This window comes from Coccinella septempunctata, chromosome 4, assembly GCF_907165205.1.
Source record: "Coccinella septempunctata chromosome 4, icCocSept1.1, whole genome shotgun sequence".
Taxonomy (NCBI): Eukaryota; Metazoa; Arthropoda; class Insecta; order Coleoptera; family Coccinellidae; genus Coccinella; species Coccinella septempunctata.
Window position 1 is genome coordinate 11,802,563 of NC_058192.1, and position 21,063 is coordinate 11,823,625.

At 37.4% G+C, this 21,063-nt stretch overlaps 1 protein-coding gene across 4 annotated transcripts in view; it reads left to right on the forward strand.

Moving 5' to 3' along the window:
- LOC123310949 (leucine-rich repeat-containing protein 15-like) overlaps nucleotides 1–20,748 on the forward strand; it is a 69,329-nt gene extending 48,581 nt beyond the window's left edge. For 3 of the 4 annotated variants that reach the window (XM_044894675.1, XM_044894673.1, XM_044894674.1), the window contains 2 exons: nucleotides 9,083–9,698; nucleotides 18,205–20,748. In XM_044894675.1, coding sequence (XP_044750610.1) covers nucleotides 9,084–9,698; nucleotides 18,205–19,368 — 1,779 coding nt within the window. In that variant the 5' untranslated portion in view covers nucleotide 9,083 and the 3' untranslated portion in view covers nucleotides 19,369–20,748. The remainder of the gene's footprint in view (nucleotides 1–9,082; nucleotides 9,699–18,204) is intronic. The other variant, XR_006537413.1, reaches the window with a different exon arrangement.
- The last annotated feature ends 315 nt before the right edge of the window (nucleotides 20,749–21,063 follow it).

Below are 21,063 nucleotides of genomic sequence, written 5' to 3' on the forward strand. Positions count from 1 at the left end.
TGTTTTGACAAGCGTCATAAGTCATAACCCCACATTTTCGTACTATACAGAGTGAAATGTGTCAAATTTCCATGACCAACCGACTGCTAAAATAAAAGTGAATGAAGTATAGTGGTTATAAACTACTTGTCAAAAGTGATTTCAGTTTCCTCTTCAGAATGATTAATAATTAACCTTGCCTCCCTGTAAAATTTACAGACAGTAATATTGGCTGTAGGATAAGATTCCTTAATCTTAAAATTCCTGCTCAGAATTTCTGCCAACAAGAGAAATTTCAATGCGACTCACAAAGGGACATACTACCTTTCCGACAAATTGTGTTTTTCGTACCTAATAACCAGCGACTTCAACCTGTAGGCAAAACATAATGGCTATCAAATTATTGCGGTAGATTGGAACTTCATTATTCGAAGAGGAAATAAGTTTTTCGTGACCGGAAAACATTTTCCCCGATAACGCTTTTATGCTCAAGTTGTCCAGGAAACAATTATTGGGAGTTCCGCATTCTCATTTATTTAGGGCTATGAAACATAAAACTGGGTGGAATTAAGTTTCCGAATTAGGCTGGGACATTGGGTTCAGTAGGGAAACTGATGAGGAAAATTCAACAGAAATTAATCGAAGAAAGTTTTCGAATATATTATGATGATATTGATTTCTTTTAATCATTCTTACTTGAAACAGAAAAGATATTGAAGAAGTATAATTGTGTGATCTTTCTGATGATATAGGGGGATTAAAAACGATGGCAAAATCCAGAAATTGCATTTCAGCAGATTCTACACTAAGTTATATGACGATTCAAATAAATTTACCTTACTGAAATGTTGCCAGTTCACCAGGAACAGGTTGTGACATTAAAGTTCAATATGTTGATATTGAAAAGACGTGAATACCTACTATTATTTGACATAATCCTACTAACAGAAAAGTTTTCTTATTCAGCTTTGTCTAATTGTTTTATTCAGTGAAGTGTCAGAAGTTTTTTGAATTTTCAATTTTATACTGAATAACCACCAACCATCTATGGGAGATGATTCCCCAACATAAGGGTCCTGTAGCGTTCCCCGAACAACTGAAGAACACAAGAATCATCACTTGGAAGACTGGACCTGGTCGAAAGACCCTGCCAGTCAAAAGCAAGATTTAACTATTATTAATTTGAGTACTGAAGGCATTTCTTACGACGAGGGTGATCCACCACCAAGATCAGCAGAAGATTTTTGACGTAGAGATGATATTCCACCCAGTGCAATTGAAGGCCAGGTTATGTACCTAACCTATGATTTTTTTTCTTCAGTCATCATCAAGTCTTCGAATAAGTTTTGATGAAAGCTTTATTATTCACTTTTTTTCTCGTTTTCTGCTCTGTTTCTTTGTTTCAGATATTATTTCGAAATGGAAAAGAGGATAAAGAAATTTTTATATCGATGGAAAAGAAGCCCTTCAGTATTAAAAGCTTATTCTGTAAACAAATTTGACATCAGTACACGACTCACGGTGAGACAGGGTTTTTTTACTGAGGTTTTTCCCTAAGCTCTTGTATCATACTCCAAATTGTATGGTACCCCGTTACACTAACCTCTGCTAAAACTCACACATATGCTTTATTGTTTGATACCTAAAAATGTATTGCTGACATTCAAAAGAATATATACATATATTCAGTGAATAAATTCATAAATAGGTTTTTATAGTTCAAAGCTAACCTAAATGCATTTCTGACTCTTCTTCTTCTTTATCAGGTGGAAAAGTTGCTTAAACATTCTTTCCCAAATATATAATAATCTAAGAGCGTTAGATCGCGTGATTGGGGTGGCCAGAGATGAGGAACATTGTTTGGCAGCCAGCGGTCTTCAAAAAGTCTATAGAGGGTCATTAATTTGCCATGAAGTTTAGGTAAAAAGCCAAAACATTGATGATATTGATCACACAGTTTATTGAAAACATTTGTGATGAATCTTATCTAGGGCTCTTAAGAACGAAAGAATACTTGAAATCGCTTTATTCGTTCTCGATGTATCAATTTTTTTGTGTAAATAATCAGTGTCTATCTGGGATTAAAAACTTCCCAAAGCAGACGATATTGTTTCTGGTCGAACAAAGATATCGTTTACATATTGCATGCACCAGAAAGAGCCCAGGTCTATAGTCTAGAATCAAGGATCATACCAGATATTGAATTTCGATGTAAATTGATTTGATTTCTTCAGTTGCTATTGGAATAGAACAATATATATTCGAGTGAATCACAATCAGAAAACGAACAATCCATTCTATATCGTCCCAGTTGTTGTTCTGAAGAATTCAATATTCCCAACAATAATAATTCAATTCGCGAAGTATTCTGCCAATTATCCCGAACTTTTCTCTATAGTGAACTGGATCGATATCAACCGACGTTCCTTGATGGTTGTTGATAAAGTGAAATAGTTTTCTTGATTTCAATCCCGGCGGGATAGTTTCAATAGAAGCCCGTTTTATTCATTCTCGTGAAAATCTAATTAGAGTTACGACTATAGGCAGGGTAGCGCAGTCTGGATAGAATGGCTCCTTCACAATATGAACAGATGAAAAATGGAAGTCTTATTCGATTACTTGAGGATTTGGAGTAGAAATCCTGGTTTGCAACTCTTTCCTAGGGGTGGGAAAACTTTTGCTCGGAACTTGAATTATTACAGCAGAAATGTGAAAAACCGGACGTCCCTAAGATGTTCAATGTTGTAAATTGGCTCATTCAGACTTCAGAGTGAAATTGGTGGACCATTCAGTGAAATTTAAACTCGAAGGCGAAAAAGCTGATATGTTCGATAGAAGCTCACGAGTTCAATCAAAAATGCAGTTGATTTCACATTCTTTCGGCGCCCAAATGAATGGCCATTCGTATCGCATTTTTTTCCAAGGGTTCCGGAACAATTTCACGCCAATTTTCATCGTACGCGTTTCGCCTCGGCGACATATCGGATAAAATTGTAATTTAACAGGTCTCCAAATGAAACAAGGTTGATTGGAAATTATTTCCTGGGTCTGTAGTAAATTTTTTTCCTCTTTCGTACAGTCCGGCGATCTACCCTTGTTGTGTCGGAATGAAAGGAAGTAATGAAGCTGCAAAATGACCGAGGAAATTTCGAACGTCGATATTTTTTATTGCTAGGATTTATTGGCATGCGGGAAAGGGATTGTGTTGGATTTTGCTGGGCACATTCAACTGAGATTTCCGTAGAAGAATTTCATTTTGGTTCATTATTGCCAATAACGGATAATGAATCATTGGAACGAATTATGCTCCCTTTGGAATTTTTTTCAGTTTATGTTTTGGCTTCTATATAGGTACATATTTCCCCAGAATTGACCGACAATAGTCTTATCAACTCATGCATATCATACATACGAGGATATATTGAAAAATTCTTAGCCTACTATAGAACCAACCAAAATTTCAATGTCAAACTATTTTATTACTCAACATATTCCCCTTATAATTAAATACATTTATTAAAGCGAACCTGCAACGTCTCTAGACCTTCAAAAAAAATGTTTCTTCTTGCTCTGCAAACCAGACCTCCACAGCTTTCATTACCTCCTCGTTGAAAGAAAATTTACGACTTTTTGAACTCTTTTTCAGTTGGGAAAAGAGATGATAGACCTTTAAAAAAAATGTTTCTTCTTGCTCTGCAAACCAGACCTCCACAGCTTTCATTACCTCCTCGTTGAAAGAAAATTTACGACTTTTCGAACTTTTTTTCAGTTGAGGAAAGTGATGATAGACCTTTAAAAAAAATGTTTCTTCTTGCTCTGCAAACCAGACCTCCACAGCTTTCATTACCTCCTCGTTGAGAGAAAATTTACGACTTTTTGAACTTTTTTTCAGTTGAGGAAAGAGATGATAGTCGGGATGGAGCCAAATCTGATGAATATGGGGGGTGTTCTAGTAATTCAAACCCTAAATCACGAATTATTTGCATGGCAACATGAGATTTGTGTGCAGGGGCGTTGTCCTGCAAAAACAAAACACCTCTGGGTAGCTTTCCGAGTCATTTCTCTTTAATATTTTCCCGGTAACGGGATACAGCAATGGAATGGAATGGAATGGAATGTCGAATAGTAATCTCCGGATATTGTGCTACCCCTATCCAAAAAATTAATCATGATTACTCCATGGCAATCCCAAAAAACTGAAGCAAGAACTTTTTCAGCAGATTTTTGGACATGAAACTTTTTACGTCTTGGGGAACCAGAGTGTCGCCATTCCATCGATTGTTGCTTTGTTTCTAGATCGTAGAAATGTACCTTAGTCTCATCCATGGTAACAATTCGGTTTAAGAAGTCTACATCGTGTTCAAATCGAGCACAGATCGAACGCGATGCTTCTACCTTTGCACGCTTTTGGTCAACATTCAAACATTTGGGGATCCATTTTGCAGCAATTTTTCTCATGTTCAAATTGAAGTGAACTATATGATGAACGCGTTCATATGAAATATTCAGTGCTTCAGATATCCGTTTTAGCCCAATTCAACGGTCTGATAAAAGCATGTCATGAACTGCATCGATATTTTCGGGGACTGACACAGAAACTGGCCTTCCCGATCGGTCATTACTTCAATGGAAAATTTACCTCTTTTGAAGCTTGCAGTCCGATTTTTCACGGTCGCATACGAAGGACATTGATCATCAAGGGTATTGAGCATATCTTCGTAAATCTGCTTACCTGTTAACCCTTTTAAATACAGGTACTTGATGATGGCTCGATACTCCAATTTTTCAATTTTCTTCTTCTTTCTTTTGATTTATTGCGTAACTCTGGTTTACTTTTTTGACCTCAAATTTCACACTGACACTTCTAATGAGTTATCGTTCGTTGCTGTGGTAACGCAATATTTTTTTATGCATGGAACTGGTTTAGGCTAACTAGATATCAATACATCCTCGTACATACAAAATATGGTCTTCATGACACTGAAAGTTAGAGAAATGAAAGAGCTTTTCGATCTACTGATACCCTTCCAAAATTCTAAGGGTCGTTCTGGGATGTATGAACTTTCCCCTTCAATCTCAAACTGACCCATCCACACGTTCTTCAAAATTCTGGTTTATATTTTACTGCGTCAATAAACAAACTTTCAAGCCTCGTCTCACTCAAATAATGGATCCAAATCAATTGAAGTGCACGCAGGTATACTTCGAGGCGCCATTTATCCAGGACAACTTGAGCCTTCGAATTCAGGGGAATAATTGGGTGAATCCCTTGGAAAAACTTGGACGAGTCCACTTGTGTTTGTCCATTTCGCCATCTGGGTTTCCATAAGATCCAGAGATTTAATCGAGAATCTACACGAAAATTCGTGTAGATGAAAAAAAGTTTCAGACAATTAAAAATATACCGACCAGAATTCAGGATTCAAGGAGGCTACCCATCCAAGTAGTGAACCCTGTTTGGTTTCCTGAAAATAAAAAGAATTTTCCAATATTACCAAGAATTCAATAACTTGAAAACTTTGTAATGCGCAGAAGGAGCGTAACTAAGTTTATTTTAAAATGTATGCAGTTATTCTCATTAAGAGAAAGATTAATGTTTCACGTGGAGTAAATGCGGTTTCTCCGGTATTCTAATTGGATGCTTTTTCAGTCACGGTGGTAAATGATGTTTTCAATGAACACTCCTTCTACATCGTGCAAAGCCGAAATGAAAAACCGAACGATAACATCTGAACGAGGACTATCCATTAATTTTTCCATCAAAACGAAACAACACATCATCGTTAACAGCTCGAATCATGAGGCGGTCTCATAACCGAAAACGGGAAATTTTTCATGCTGACGTCCAACTAAATCATCGCCTGCCCAGGTACGGCCCCTGCCGCCCCTAAATTTCAGCGAGCGAAGGAAAAAACGAAATACATTTTTCCAGATTTGTTGACCGCCCCGGCCGCCAGGGGCGAAATGTGGAAAATTCGTCACATATATCATGCCCGAACGCTTTTCCTTTTCGGTTCATATTTTGTGACTCATAAAACGCGGAAAGGGCTTTCTCTGGTCGAATCAGCGGGCGAAAATGGGGGCGAGGGTCCATGAAACCGAAACAAGTTGCGTGAGCTAACGGGGTTGTGTGGATGCGACTGAGGTTTTTTTTTTGCCCGCGACCACAGGTCGACATCTGGGACCCAACGCGGAAATATGCGGTCGGATCTGCAGTGCCCCGGAATTTGCGGAATTGGGCAGTCTGGACGGGAATCTTTATCGAGTATGGATGTGATAATTTCCCGGCTTAGTATCTGGGTCGAATTTTAATCTGGATACTGGCCCTTTGGTCATGTGAAATTCAAACCACAACAATGCTCCTGTATCTCTATTTTCCCTATTTTCTTTTGCCAAAGTTTGGCGAGAAATTAAATACTATTTCAGAGTGGAATATACTCCTAACCGGATAAAACTTGTCGAACACCGATATTCACAAAACTTTCGGGAAGAATGAACATAGTTTGTTTCACTTCCTCAACGAATAAAGTTCCTGTAAAATGTAGGTATTTTGTCACATCATCAAGCTAGTTTCAATCTTAAAATGATATGTAGTTTTATCATAGTTACAGAATATACACTGTGTGAATGAAAAGTATGGAAAATTTAAAGGGGTTATTTCATGTGAAAAATAGTGTGGGTCCCTTATACAAAAAAAAATAGGTAGGCTTAGATATAGCCCCCTCAAGATTGTATCTGAAAGGCTTTTTCACACACATTCATCATATCATTGAAAAATCAACTTTTTATAGCTTGATTTATTTCGACCGAATAAGTTACCTTATAATTTCTTGTAACGGTCCTAGATAGCAAATTTCTGGCAATTGTTTTTTTTCCAAGATACATGTTTTCCAACAGTAAGATAGAACCCTAATGTTTTTGAAAGATTTGGGCTATCCATGAGGAGAAGACTGGACTCTTGTATACTAGCTAGATGGAGCCATGCATTTTCAAACTTTCTTGTAATATTTTTGATGAAATAAGATTTATTGTTCGATTGCTCTACTCGAGGTTTTTTCTGAATATATATATTTTTTTGAATGTAAGTAATACATTTTTGGTTATCAAACAATATAGTATGTGTATGAGTTTTAGCGAAGGTTAGTGTAACGGGGTACCATACAATTTGGAGTATGATACAAGAGCTTAGGGAAAAACCTCAGTAAAAAAACCCTGTCTCCCCGTGAGTAGTGTAGTGATGACAAATATGTTTACAGAATAAGTTTTTAATACTAAAGGGCTTCTTTTCCATCAACAATAAAATTTCTTTATCCTCTCTTCATCTCGAAATTATATCTAAAACAAAGAAACAGAGCAGAAAACGAGAAAAAAAAATGAATAATAAGGCTCTCATCGAAATTTATTCAAAGACTTGATGATTAATGAAGAAAAAAATAATAATCATAGGTACATAACTTGTCCTTCAATTACACTAGGAGGAATATCATCTCTTCGTCAAAAATCTTCTGCTGATCTTGGTGGAGGATCACCCTTGTCGTTAGAAATGCCTTCAGTATTCAAATTAATAGTAGCCAAATCTTGCTTTTGACTGGGAGGGTGTTTCGACCAGGTCCAGTCTTCCAAGTGATGATTCTTCTGTTCTTCAGCGGTTCGAGGAACAATATAGGACCCTTATGTTGGGGAGTCATCTCCCATAAATATATCAGTGGTTATTCAGTAGAAAATTGAAAAAACGGTTTCAAACTTTTTTCTTCCAAAATGAATAAAAATTGTATAAATGATTTTAATTTTGGAAGGAGGCACTTGCGTATGAGGAGTTTCACTCTGAAGCCTCTTAAGTTGTATCTGTAAATGGAAGCAACTCATTTTTTCGGGTTAAGATATCATGCCCAAATAGGTAACGACAGATAATAGTAGATTGATGGTGAGATGAACATTTTGAATACAGCAATTCTTTTTTAAGGAACCGAAAATTGGCTCATGTCTCCCTAACCCATGGGAGAGTTGAAGAGGGGGCGAGAGAGACTTGACCATAAGTTTGTTTATCAGGAAAAACATTGAAAGAAAACAATTTCCAATGACGAACGATTGTCTATGTCAAGGTTTTCAACATCAGAGTATGAAATACTTATGTTCAATTTCAGAGTCACTCTCACTTATTTCCGAGATGTTTTATACATTTTTGAACCTTTGTGTATTTTCATATTTGTTTCTATAATTCAAATTTTTTTTGAAGCAAACTATTATATTAGCTCAGTGCGGGAAACTTGGACCACTGATTATGTCTCCCGACCATAGCATGGGTCAAGTCTCCCGCACTCCCTTTTAGTCTTATTCAACAGATGTTTTCTTGAAACTTTTTCAACTATTATTAAAAAGGCCCATCGTTCGCAAAATAATATCAATCAATGAAACCAATAAAACTAAATAACACCACGCACCTATTAAACTTTTTGGACAGTGTAACAAACAAAAATTGTTCAATTTCTCACTTCCTAACAACAAAATCACGTTCAAACATCTCACTCCTGAACTGTTCTGATGGCGGCCAAAATGAAGCCGCCACTAGTTTTTCCTTGTAACGGAGTATGTCGATATTTACGATACCGGAAGCGCGAAATTTGAATTGAAATATTTGAGGTGGTTCAAGTCTCCTACCTGAGCAAGTCTCCCGGACTCCCCCTACTATTTTTTTCTTAAAGAATATAGATGTTAATGCCAGTACGCTACTGTAGTTGTTGAAGACTAGGTATTCAACGTGAAAGAGTCACATTAATGCAAGATTTATTTTTACCGAATCATACATTCAACGTTCGGACTCCAAATATTCTGAATTTTTTCGCAATATTTGGAAAACACCCTGTATATGATTTCGGAAATCAATTTGCATTTTCGAGGAGTAATAACGTTCAGAGTGTAAGAAACTGAAGGTTCTCCAATGAACCTACAACGTTTTTTATTCAAACCAGAGGAGTTAAAAAATTCTTTACTATCAAAAAAAGTTGAAATTTCAACTTCTGGAATATTAGGTCGAAAACATTTTCCAACAGCTCCCGCAACTCATGAATTTGATTGTTTTCTTACAATTGAACCTCTGTTTCAGGATGCTAATTAGTTGGCAACATGCATACACATGGTTGATTTTGCTTTGGATCTGTACAACAACTAGAGCCTCCTGTCCATCCCACTGCACCTGCGATAAAGATCAGCGGGGGAAACACAAAACGTCCTGTCTGAAGGGAGGAATGATCCAGCTTCCAACGAGAGAACTGGACCCCGCCGTCGAAATCCTCGAAATAGACGCTCCCGCAGAGATCCCCAACTCCCTCACCATCTCCCCCGTCTTTCAGCATCTGAAGCACCTGGAAGAATTGATCGTCAGAAGATCCCAACTGAAACAGCTAGGCATGCACTCCTTCTGGGGCGTGCCTACTATCCGAGTTTTAGACTTTACATTCAACAACCTAACCTCGGTTCTGGACCACAATTTTCGCGGTCTGCTGAATCTAGTCGAGCTGAATCTGGACCACAATCGGATATCGAACCTGCAGAGTGGTGTGTTTAAGCATTTAACGGAGTTACGGATATTGTCATTAAGGTTTAATTTATTAGTGGAACTAGTGCCTAGGATGTTTATGAAACTTGGTAAACTGCACGTGTTGAAACTCAGCGGGAATCCTTTCGAAGAGTTGGACCCCGAGGCTTTCAAGGACATTCCAGTAAGTAGATTGGGAAGTTTTGACCTCCCCGAATACATATTTGAAATCTGATCACTAAATCGAATGCTTCTAGACATCTACTTGAGCAGGGAAACATTTTTCTTGTTCTGTTTATTTATTTATGATAACATCGATTTAAACTATCTATTATATCCATCAATTACTGAAATCATACTATATGAAATGTCTGGAAAATTTATAATTCATCTGATGTTTTTTGTTAAGATTCAGCAGGAAATCAATTTAAACTTGCAGAGTTTGCCACCTCTAGAATGTAAATTGGTAGCTTCTCGCCAGAAGGAAAAAGCCAGCCTTTAAATTCATTTCTCAAGAACTTTTTCCCTTATATACATTATACCATTGAAAATTTTGATTTTTGTTAGCTTAGTACATTTTGAAGAAAAGAAATTTCTTTTCAATTTTTGCTGAAAGTAACGGTTTCTGAGAAAAAAAAATTATCAACAGGTAAGTAGCATGAATCGTAAAGGTTGTACATACGAGGATATATTGAAAAATTCTTAGCCTACTGTAGAACCAAACAAAATTTCAATTTTATTACTGCGAACCTCCATCGTCTCTAGACCTTTCAAAACAAATGTTTCTTCTTGCTCTGCAAACCAGACCTCCACAGCTTTTATTACCTTCTCGTTGGAAGAAAATTTACGACATTCTGAACTTTTTTTCAGTTGTGGAAAAAGATGATAGTTGGATGGAGCCAAATCTGGTGAATAAGGAGAGTATTCTAGTAATTCAAACCCTAAATAACGAATTTTTGCATGGCAACATGAGATTTGTGTGCAGGGGCGTTGTCCTGAAAAAAAAAACACCTGGATAACTTTCCACGTCTTTTCTCTTAAATTTTTTCCCGTAGAGTGGTCAGTGATGTCGAATAGTAATCTCCGGTTATTGTTCTATCCTTATCCAAAAAACCAATCATGATTACTCCATGGCAATCCCAAAAAACTGAAGCAAGAACTTTTCCAGCAGATTTTTGGACACGAAACTTCTTAGGTCTTGAAAAACCAGAGTGTCGCCATTCCATCGATTGTTGCTTTGTTTCTGGATCGTAGAAATGTACCCAAGTCTCATCCATAGTAACAATTCGGTTTAAGAAGTCTTCATCGTTTTTATCGAGCACAGATCGAACGCGATGCTTCTACCCTTGCACGTTTTTTATGAACATTCAAACATTTGAGGATTCATTTTGCAGCAATTTTTCTCATGTTCAAATTGACTTTAACTATTTGATGAACGCGTTCGTATGAAATATTAAGTGCTCGATACTCCAATTTTCACGATTTCGGTGGACATCTTCTTTCTTTTAATTTATTGAGTAACTCTGGTTTACTTTTTTGACCTCAAACTTCAGACTGACACTTCTAATGAGTTATTGTTCGTTGCTATGGAAACGCAATATTTTTTATGCATGTAACTGGTCTAGGCTAACTAGATATCAATACATCCTCGTATATTGATGATTTTTGTCAAGGAATCACCATTTAAATTTTTCGCATAACTGAAACGGTTCATTTACACCATGTTTTTGAGGTGATTTCAGTGGGAGTTCTTTAGTTGGAATATCTCATTTCTGATGAGTTCACAAGATCCTCAGAAGAACACCACATATAACATAAAATACCACTTTCCTCTCAATTCTAAAATTTCCCTCGAGTTGAGGCACATAAAACATTCGCGACCTCGATAATAATCATCCCCTTCGAAGCCAATTTCGATCTGTGATGAAAATTTCCAGATCGTATATCGCGCCCCCAGAGTCCCCACGGAAAATAAAAAACGAATAAATATGGCAGATCAAACTTCGCGTAGGTGATCGATCATGGCTTCGAACCAAAACAGCTATCAGATAATAAATCATCCTGCAGCCTTCTGTTTTACGATGCTAGAGGGAGATAAGTTGGAAGCACAAAAATAATAGGTTCGGTTTTTGGGGATCCTCCCTGATGAGTTGGGAGACAGCGGGGTGACTCATGGGAGCGGTGTCAATGAACGGGTTTTTACTTGCTGGAGGAGCTTCGTATTTCAACGTTAAAAATCTGAAATTGGTAGAAATAATTTGATTCAGGACCACCAAAGAGGATCATCATAATTTCATCTGAGGTTTTGCATATTCTACTATTGAAAATTGCTTCGATAGAAATATTCCACAATTTCGATAAATTAATGAGTTAGATATTACAGAAGACTATTTCTAGTACTGCCAAACATTTCAACTGTTCTTGTGAAACCAATAAAACATTTCGCCTACACGATCACAAAGATCTTAAGATATAATCTATCTGAAAGCATTTAATCAACATCTTCTTCATATTCGATGTGTTTTGTACTCTTCTAAGACGATTTCCTGAAGTGATGGACAATCGAATTGCACTAAATCTACATCCTCCACATATCAGGCTTTTTCTCTTATGCAAGAATTACCAGAGGAATCAACGGTTTTATTATTGTTCCTGTATATCACAGTCAAGTAACTCTCAACCTCAGCTCGATCAAGCAGCGATTCGGAGTCATCTTCTCTTGCCTGCTGGGAGGTACATTATTGCTACAAATTAAATTGGTGCCCTTGCTGAGATCCGGATGACAAGTGGGAAAATAATCCTCAACCACTAAAGCGGCGGGGTGAGTTTTCTCCTGACATATGATATTAATGAACTGAACAACAAAGAAGGGATCAAGTATATTGACTGCGCCAGGGGATTTACGTAACAGTTCCGTCGTGAAATAAGTTTCATATTTGTATTGGGAAACCGTAATGAATAATCCCTTCGTTATCTTCAAGTTTCTAACTTTGCTAATTAATCCATCAAGGCGGGAAAACTTTAGGGTGGTATAGTTTTTCGGTAGTGATTACAACTATTGATCGAAATTTATTTTAGGAGTCTTCTACGGATGGATCTAGGTTCTTTGTATCGTGAAGTATTTGTGCTTAAATAATTCAGCTAAATGGATTATGAGTTACTCTATCTGCCAACATATTCCTTGTTGACCAAGCAAGTCCTGCATTTTGCTCACTGCGGTACCTATACTTTTGTATTTCTCAATGACGATGCTGTAAGTTCAGCGGAGTAGAAAATTGGCTCCACAAACTGCTGGATAGAGTTTCTCTAATTACCTCCATAGAAGGAATGAATATCAACAAGTGTTGATTGAATTGAGCTAGCCGATTTGCTATCGTCAGGGCCACTATAGAGAAAAGCAGATGCTGACCATGGTTTCGGTCTCATTCAACCTCGTCAGAGCAACACTGCTTCTTGTCGGAAGGAGAAACGTTTGGAATCGATGGACTCCTATTGCAGACTTGTAGACGCTACTGGGTATTATCGAGTAGTAACCAGTATGAAATGGGTGGGAAATATGAGACATATACTATTGTCTTCGTCTGGGTTTCGATCTGGAGGGGATTGAATCGGATCTCGCTTCATACTAGGCGGTTGCTGAAATAGACAAACCAACATCGCCAAATGAGATCAGGGAAATAATTAGAAGTTTGAAGAAGAGGAAAACTCCCGAAAGCGATAAAATAACGAATGTTGTGTTAAAGAAATCACCTAGAAAAGGTAAAGCTGCTCTAACAAATATCGCGAATGGAATTATGAGGACAGAACACTACCCGGATAAATGGAAAACAGCGGAAGTCATAGTGTTCAATAAACCATTCAAAGAGAAGAAGTTTCCGCAAAACTACAGATCGATAAGTTTTTGTCGGCGTTAGGAAAAGTAGTAGAAAGAATTATAGTCACGACGCTAAATGAGGAAATCGAAAATCTGAAGATAATACCATACGAACAGTTCAGATTCAGAAGCATTCAACAGAGCAACAATTATTAAGGCTCACGGAATACATTACAGAGGGATTAAAAAATAAACAAGCTAGAGGTCTTGTTTTACTATACGTCGCCAGAGCATTCGACAGAGTATGGCATGAAGGATTAATATATAAAATGAGATGTGCTGGATATTCGATCAAAATATGCAAGTTGATCAGGAATTATCTCAAAAATAGAATACTTTACGTGAAAGTGGAAGGAGAATGCTCCACAACAAGAGATATAGAGGCTGGAGTTCCCCAAGGGTCAGTACTTGGGCCACTTCTGTACAACATATACATTCACGATATTTCGAAGAATCCAATAAGAATCATGCTAACGTTATATGCTGACGACGCAGGCATAGCAACTCGATACCGCAACCCAGAAGTAATAGAACGAGTTCTACAAGAAACGATTGACGAAACAAATGACTGGTGCATAAAGTGGAAAATCAAGCTCAATGAACGAAAGAGCCAAGCAAATTACTTCAGAAGAAAAGACTGCGACCCACAACGAATCTAGAAGTTGACGGCGAAGAAATCGATTGGAAAAATGAAGCCAAATATTTAAGGATAACGCTTGACAAAAGACTTACTTGGAAAAGTTATATCAAACAAGCAATCGACAAAACGAAAGCAGCGATGCTACCCTGTGATAGGAAGAAGAAGGCCGAAAGTGACAAAATTGAAGATTATTAAAGCCGTTGCTAGGCCTCAACTGACTTATGGATCAGTATCCAGGAGTTTCGCGGCAAAGAGCCATATCAAAAGAATTCAGGCCACGGAAAACAAGCTGCTACGATGTGCAATAGATGCATCTTGGTTTGTCAGGAATAGACAGATTTATAGGGACCTGAAATTGGGAAACTATAACTGAATTCATGAACAGAAAAGCCGAGAAATTATTCGAAACAGCGAAAAACCATCCGAATCAAAAACTCAGGAGACTAGTGGACTACGACCCAGAGGAAGACAAAAGGAGAATGCGAATTTACCGGAATAGACCAAGAGATCAATTGAGAAGAGATTAAAATAAGAACAGCAACTTATTGAAAAATCCAATAAAGTGTTATTCAATAGAGGATAAACACATAAATCCCAGGACTATAGTGTGCGAGAAGAAAAGCCACTAAGAGATGAACGGTTTATAGGCAAATGCCCGGAACCAAAATTCAAGAAGCAGTTGGGGGTTTTTAGTGGGTCTCGAGCTCAGGAGAGTGAGAATCCCCACACTCGTTCCCCCTCAGTAGATGGTGGTTCGTCTGACTTGCAGATTTTCCCCCTGCTACACAAAAAAAAAACGTTTTTCCACCGGAGAAGAAGCTGTGTTGCTCTGGCGAGGTGAAATGGGACCGAAACAATGGTCAGTATCTGCTTTTCTTCAGTGGAATGTTCTCCATTTAGTGGCCCTGATGTTGGCCAGCTCAATTCAGATCGTAACACTTGTTGATATTCATATCAGAGGGTAGTATGCATCTGAATTAATTCTTATTATAGTTCTTTTTGTCCAATTCACAAAAAAGGGCTATTTGTTCCGAATCCACTCACAATGCCTCTTTGTCCTAGATATTGCGGGAGCTTTGTTCATTCTATGGAGCTTTTTGGGTGATGTTTGTGATCCTTGGTTACTAGTTGTTCTTATTTTTCGATTTAGTGTTGCTATAACGTCAGTGGTGGCCGAATAAATCATTCCAAATGAGGAGCTTGGTAACGATGAAGCGAAGGTTCTGATAGTTTCAGTTGAACTCTTGCTCTTACAATCTTTGTGTGAACTCTTCTATTGAATCTTCTCTCACCAATCTTTGATTGATGCGTCCCATTTCAATATATTTGTATGTATTACTTTCTTTTGATGCTTGAATGTATTCATTTTCATCCAGCTGGAATGTTATCATCCTCTGTTTTGCTGCTAGTTATGGACAAGGAAGCATTTTCCAAGTAGAAATTCATTTTGATCCTCAGAGACGAACTTTCATAGAAATCCCATTGTTGATTTCAGAGAAACTCGCCTGCTTCCAGTGCTTCCATACACTTTCTCCCAACCCTATGCCTGTCACTCCCACTCCTCGTCCTATATCAGTAGGAAATACTCCTGCCACGTATTCCCCACGTCTCCTTTGTGCTCATCGGTCCGATTCTCCAGGGAACTTTTTACGAACAAATGGATCCGCTCATCAATTTCCATCTTCCCACATCCTGCCCGGTTCCGATTCCCAATTTGAATACATCTTTCATCGCAGCTATTCCCGATACGGAAAGATTTCCGACTGGATTGACGCGATTACAACAATATGGGTTATTTATAATTGGATTTTGATTCCGCTACGTTGGCGAGAGTGGAATCGGGACTTGGCGGCGCGGAATATTCCTGGATTGTCCGTTATTCCCAGAAGCAGGATATTCCATTGAATGCCGACATTCTGGTGACTTGTTACAGCTTGGCAGTCTCATTATCTGAATTCTTTTACAAGCACCATCTCCCTTCCTTATGATGTAGATCCAGAATTTTTATGTTGGTGTGCCTGCAGTGTCCTGTTGTGAACCTTAGAACATAGAATATCAGGAAGGACATTTTTCGAATAAATGTGACGGGAATTGTGCTACGGAAACGGCCATATTGGTCTTCCAAGTTCTGATTTGAAAAGTGGCAGACTTGGAAGTCAAATGATTCTGATATCTGTGGCCAAATGAACGAAGTGATGTTTTAACTTAATTTTGGTAATTTGGATTCTTGAAATTTGCTGTAAATAAGGATTTTGGATATTTTATCGTGAATAATTCATAGGTAGGTGATTTTTTTAAGCTGAATATCAGGTATTAATTATGAGTTCCTGAATTTCATGACATAACAAGGTTATCCCATGACAATAACACTCCATGGGCGTAGGTGATGTTAAGTCATAGACCTTAATACCATTAAGTATATAACCAAGCAGTGTTAGGCGGGGTGAATTTCAGCTTTGATTTTCAATTTGAACGAGCTTGAAAAAGCTTCTGTCTTTACGTCAGTGCTTTCCTAATTTTTTTGATTAATCAGAATAAACTGACAATTGAAGTTAGTTTTTTGGAAACTTCATTGTCCTACGCCACTGTTGAAACGGAAATATATGTCGGCCATATTTCTCCTCTATTCCGGTCAAATTGAAATGATCAGTATGCTCCTTTCTGCTATTCTATATTCTAAGTTGTGAACACACTATAGGTCCTAACTCCACAATTATCCAGCTTAAATTCTACAGGATCGACACTAGTCAAGAGCCCATTGATGGTGGTGAATATAGGAAAAACTGTTTTGGAGTTGACCCCTTTTTTCACCAACACACTTGCCAGAAAGAGAGCACAAACACCCTTTTACTATTCGAGCACAGTGTAGGAAATAAAGCAAGAGTTTCTGGAGATAAGGGAAACCGAAAAAAAGAAACCCTTGAGGAACTTGAGAAAATGGTCCCTACCTTCAATAAAGTTTTTTTAATTTCTTTCTCGTTTTTCCAATTTTCTTCTGAATAACCATCGGTATATCTATGGGAGATGATTCCCCAACATAAGGGTTCTGTAGCGTTCCTTCAACAACTGAAGAAAAGATGAATCATCACTTGGAAGACTGGACCTGGTCGAAAGACCCTCCCAGTCAAAGGCAAGTTTTGGCTATTTTTAATTTACCACTGAAGGCATTTCTAACGACGAGGGTGATCCTCCACCAAGATCAGCAGAAGATTTTTGACGCAGAGATGATATTCCTCCCAGTGCAATTGAAGGACAAGTTATGTACCCATAATTATTTATTTTTTTCTTCATTCATCATCAAGTCTTCGATACGACAAAACTACAAGAGACCGAAAAGTTTAGTATAAAAACAAAGCTTCTTTCTACATTTTTTCAAATTAACAGTTGCTCACCAAAAAAAAGTTCTGCAGAAAAACAGGTGGCAGTGTTCCAGAAAAAATATCACCCTGTAGATCTTCTATCGAAATTGCCATGTCACGTGGTGAGAACTCTAAAATGTAATATCTATGCCAAATTTCAGTTGAATATTTTGTGAAGTGGTGATACTATGAGAAAAAAACTTGAAAAAAATTCAAACTTCAACACTCTGTATCTCGAAAACGAAACGTTTGCGACCCCATGTTTATGGGACTTTTTTTTTCTTAAACTCACTTAAGGAATCTCCCCTTTTCGTTTGTACGTTCAATTTAGGAACACCCTGTATATCTTAGTTTATAAGAATGATTGAAAATTCATATGTACCTGTACCGTGTTTTTTTCCGGATATTCTGAGGGTTATTTTGTTTTTCGAGGAGCGGCACAGCTCATTATGAAAACATAAAATGGCAATTTCTTTTTATAAGGGCCGAATCGCAAAGAATGGTATAGGAAAAGTGTTTCTTTCGACTTCAAGAATCTACTGTTAAAAAATATTTGTACGAGTCGAAGACTCATCCTGCACATTTCATCTTTTACTATGGAATTTAACTTTTGAGTTTCTTTCATATTTTTATTCATTGTGTTGACTTTGTGATTCGGCAAATTCCGTTAGAGATTGCCCTTCCTGCAATCCTCCTAATAATGAATTTCACCCCCCTATCTAAATTGTTCCCTCGATTCCATTTGCCATTAACACGATGTTATCTTTAAATTACCCTTTGAGGAAACACCCCCTCTAACATTTATTCCCGTTTGCAGGAAGTTCGAACCCTTGAATGCCGAAGCTGTGGGTTGCCCCGGATAAACACCCAAATTTACCACTTGCTGCCTTATTTGAATCATCTCGACCTCGGCAACAACCGAATGCAATTCCTGGAAGCGGACGAATTCACCGACCTGCACAAACTACACAGCCTGAAGCTGGACGGAAACCAATTTCCTGTAATACTAGAAAATACGTTCGTCCACCAGACCCAGATGAAATATTTGAACGTGGCAAGGAATCGACTGGCGAAGATAACAAACACCTCATTCAGGAACCTCACCTCGCTGCAAGAACTGGACATAAGTTACAACAAGCTGGACAAGTTGGAGCCTTTGGCGATGCAGCATGTGGCCGGTACTTTAGAGAAATTCAGCATGAGTGGAAACAACTTCAACCTCTTAGTAATAAGAGATGTTTTGCAAACTTTGTACAAGGTTAATGAGTTGCATATTGCGAAAATGGGTATCAGGGAACTTCCAGAGCACTTCCTACCGCACACTATCAGAAAATTGAATATTTCGTGCAATAATTTCACTGAACTTACGATAGAGATGCTTCCAAAGCAAATCAACGAACTGGATATTTCACATAACAAGCTAAAGGGATTAAGTGATCGTGTTATAGCCAAGCTGGATACGTTGAAGAGTGTCAACCTTTCCTCCAACCCCTGGTCATGCGATCTATGCCACATAACTCCGATTTTATTACGTGTTAACCGAACTAACCTATTCAAGAACTCCATTTGTGACTCTCCAAAGTATCTGAAAGGCTCAACGTTAACTATTTTGCAGTTGGCGGACTTAACAAGCTGTAAAAACTCCGAGAGTGGCAACGAAAACAAACAGAGTGTATTGGGTACAAATATATCTACGTTGTTGGTGGGTGTGATGTGTTTCTTGGTGCTTCTTTCTTTTTCTGTGATATACGTTGTGTATTCCTGTATGAGACGAAGGACGCTGAACATGAGAGAGATCGAGAAGAGAGAACGGGAAAGGGAGATTGCCAGTCTATCGGACCCAGTGGCAGTCTTCTCCAAGGATAACATCACCTTCAAGTTTCCCCTGGACCTGACGGATAACAAGGTCAGCGTTTGCACGATAGACGATATCAAACGTCATTCGCAAACGTCATGTATACCGAACGGAACTGTAATTTGAAGTTTACTCAGAGTTATAGTTGAGTTCAGCTGATGCAAATCAGTAATTGTGATATATAATTAGGTAAGTTTATATCATTCTGTGAATGATAATGTACATAGATCATTGAGATGTGGGTTAAGGTTCGAATTGAGCGGGGTGTTTCGGAGAGGATCCTTTGGTAGGGCTTAGTTGGATAAAGCACTAAGGGTATCTCTTTCAGTTTCAAATTATGAGCTTAGTTTCTAATTCCTACAAACTCATTTGAACTTGGAGTTATGATACGCTAACACAACCATCTGAATTATCTTTTGTTTCATTCGATCACTAGATAAAACTACATGAAAGACGAATTTCACACAAATAATGATGACCAACTTGTATATAGCATACATGGCATTGAAAACTCATTGATTAAGACGAACAGGAATACGTTTTTAGTTATTTTAAGCATTTCTCTCGGCATTTCCGCGTTTTCAAAACCTTCATTTGCTAAATTTAACCTCCCTATAAGTTCCAATAAATGCTGTTCATGAGTGGAGTGAGTTGGATGGTTTCCTTTCCATTCATGATAACACATACCCATAATTCATTATAATCTTTAAGACTCATCAAATGGATATGAATAATCTGAGTGTCATAAGTGTTAGCAACAAATCTTCAATAATATATAGGCAACGATTTCTGTACAAATATAACTTACTATTGTTACAGATCATCTTGCTTTAAGGATTTGTCTTGAAAAGGCTAATACATATATAAACAGAGAAATATATAACATTTGAAAAACGCCAAATTCATCCTTAATTTCTTATTTCATCTATATTTGCATTGAATTAATGTATTGATGTCTCAAAAATGGATCGACAAAATCTTTACCTACATTTTCTTCAAATCCCTTCAATACCAGATTTTACTGAGAAGTTTGAATCGACAAAAAAGCATTTTTCTGCAACGAAATCTTCCACCAAAAAAATTCTTTTACATTACAATTTTTAAACTTAGAATTCTGCTTTTTAGACTTTTCAGATAGCCATTTTCCACCTTAGACGATGGAAAGAATGATTATATGAAATGTTCAAGGAGAACCTTGGATGAACAGAGTGGGAAAAATATACGCACAAAACGACTTTGTTTCTCAACTGTTATTCTCTCCCAAACCCTCCACACACTAACTGCCAATGTAGAAGCGTATTAATGTGTAGATATTCAATTTTTCATTGATTGAGATGAAAAATTCGAACCTTCCATCTCTCACAATTTTGCAACATATCCTGAAAAAATTCTCAATGTTGAATAATTTTGTATTGATTCATGTAAAACAGTTAGTTTTTTTTAAATGAGAAATTTATTCGATTATTTCATATCAGAAATATTATATCTATGGTTGGTTATTTGAGAACTAGCATTATGAAATTGGTTTGAGATATTTAGTTGTCTGATGAAAAGTTTGTTTCCACTGTTTTATATGCTGTTTCTGAAAATAAATTTTATGAAACATAAGTGCTTTTCCTTTTCTCCTAGAAATTTCATTTTTTTTTAATTTTCTCGATCAGGTGTGGTAATGAAAACTGCTATGCTCGAAACAAGCCACTTTAATACCTTATTCCTGCTCCTTATTATGGATATCTATCTCTTCAAGGACTTGAACTGAAAAAAAATAGTTGATCTCCACCTTACACCGAAAAATGTAATTTATAACTCCTCCTGTGTCCT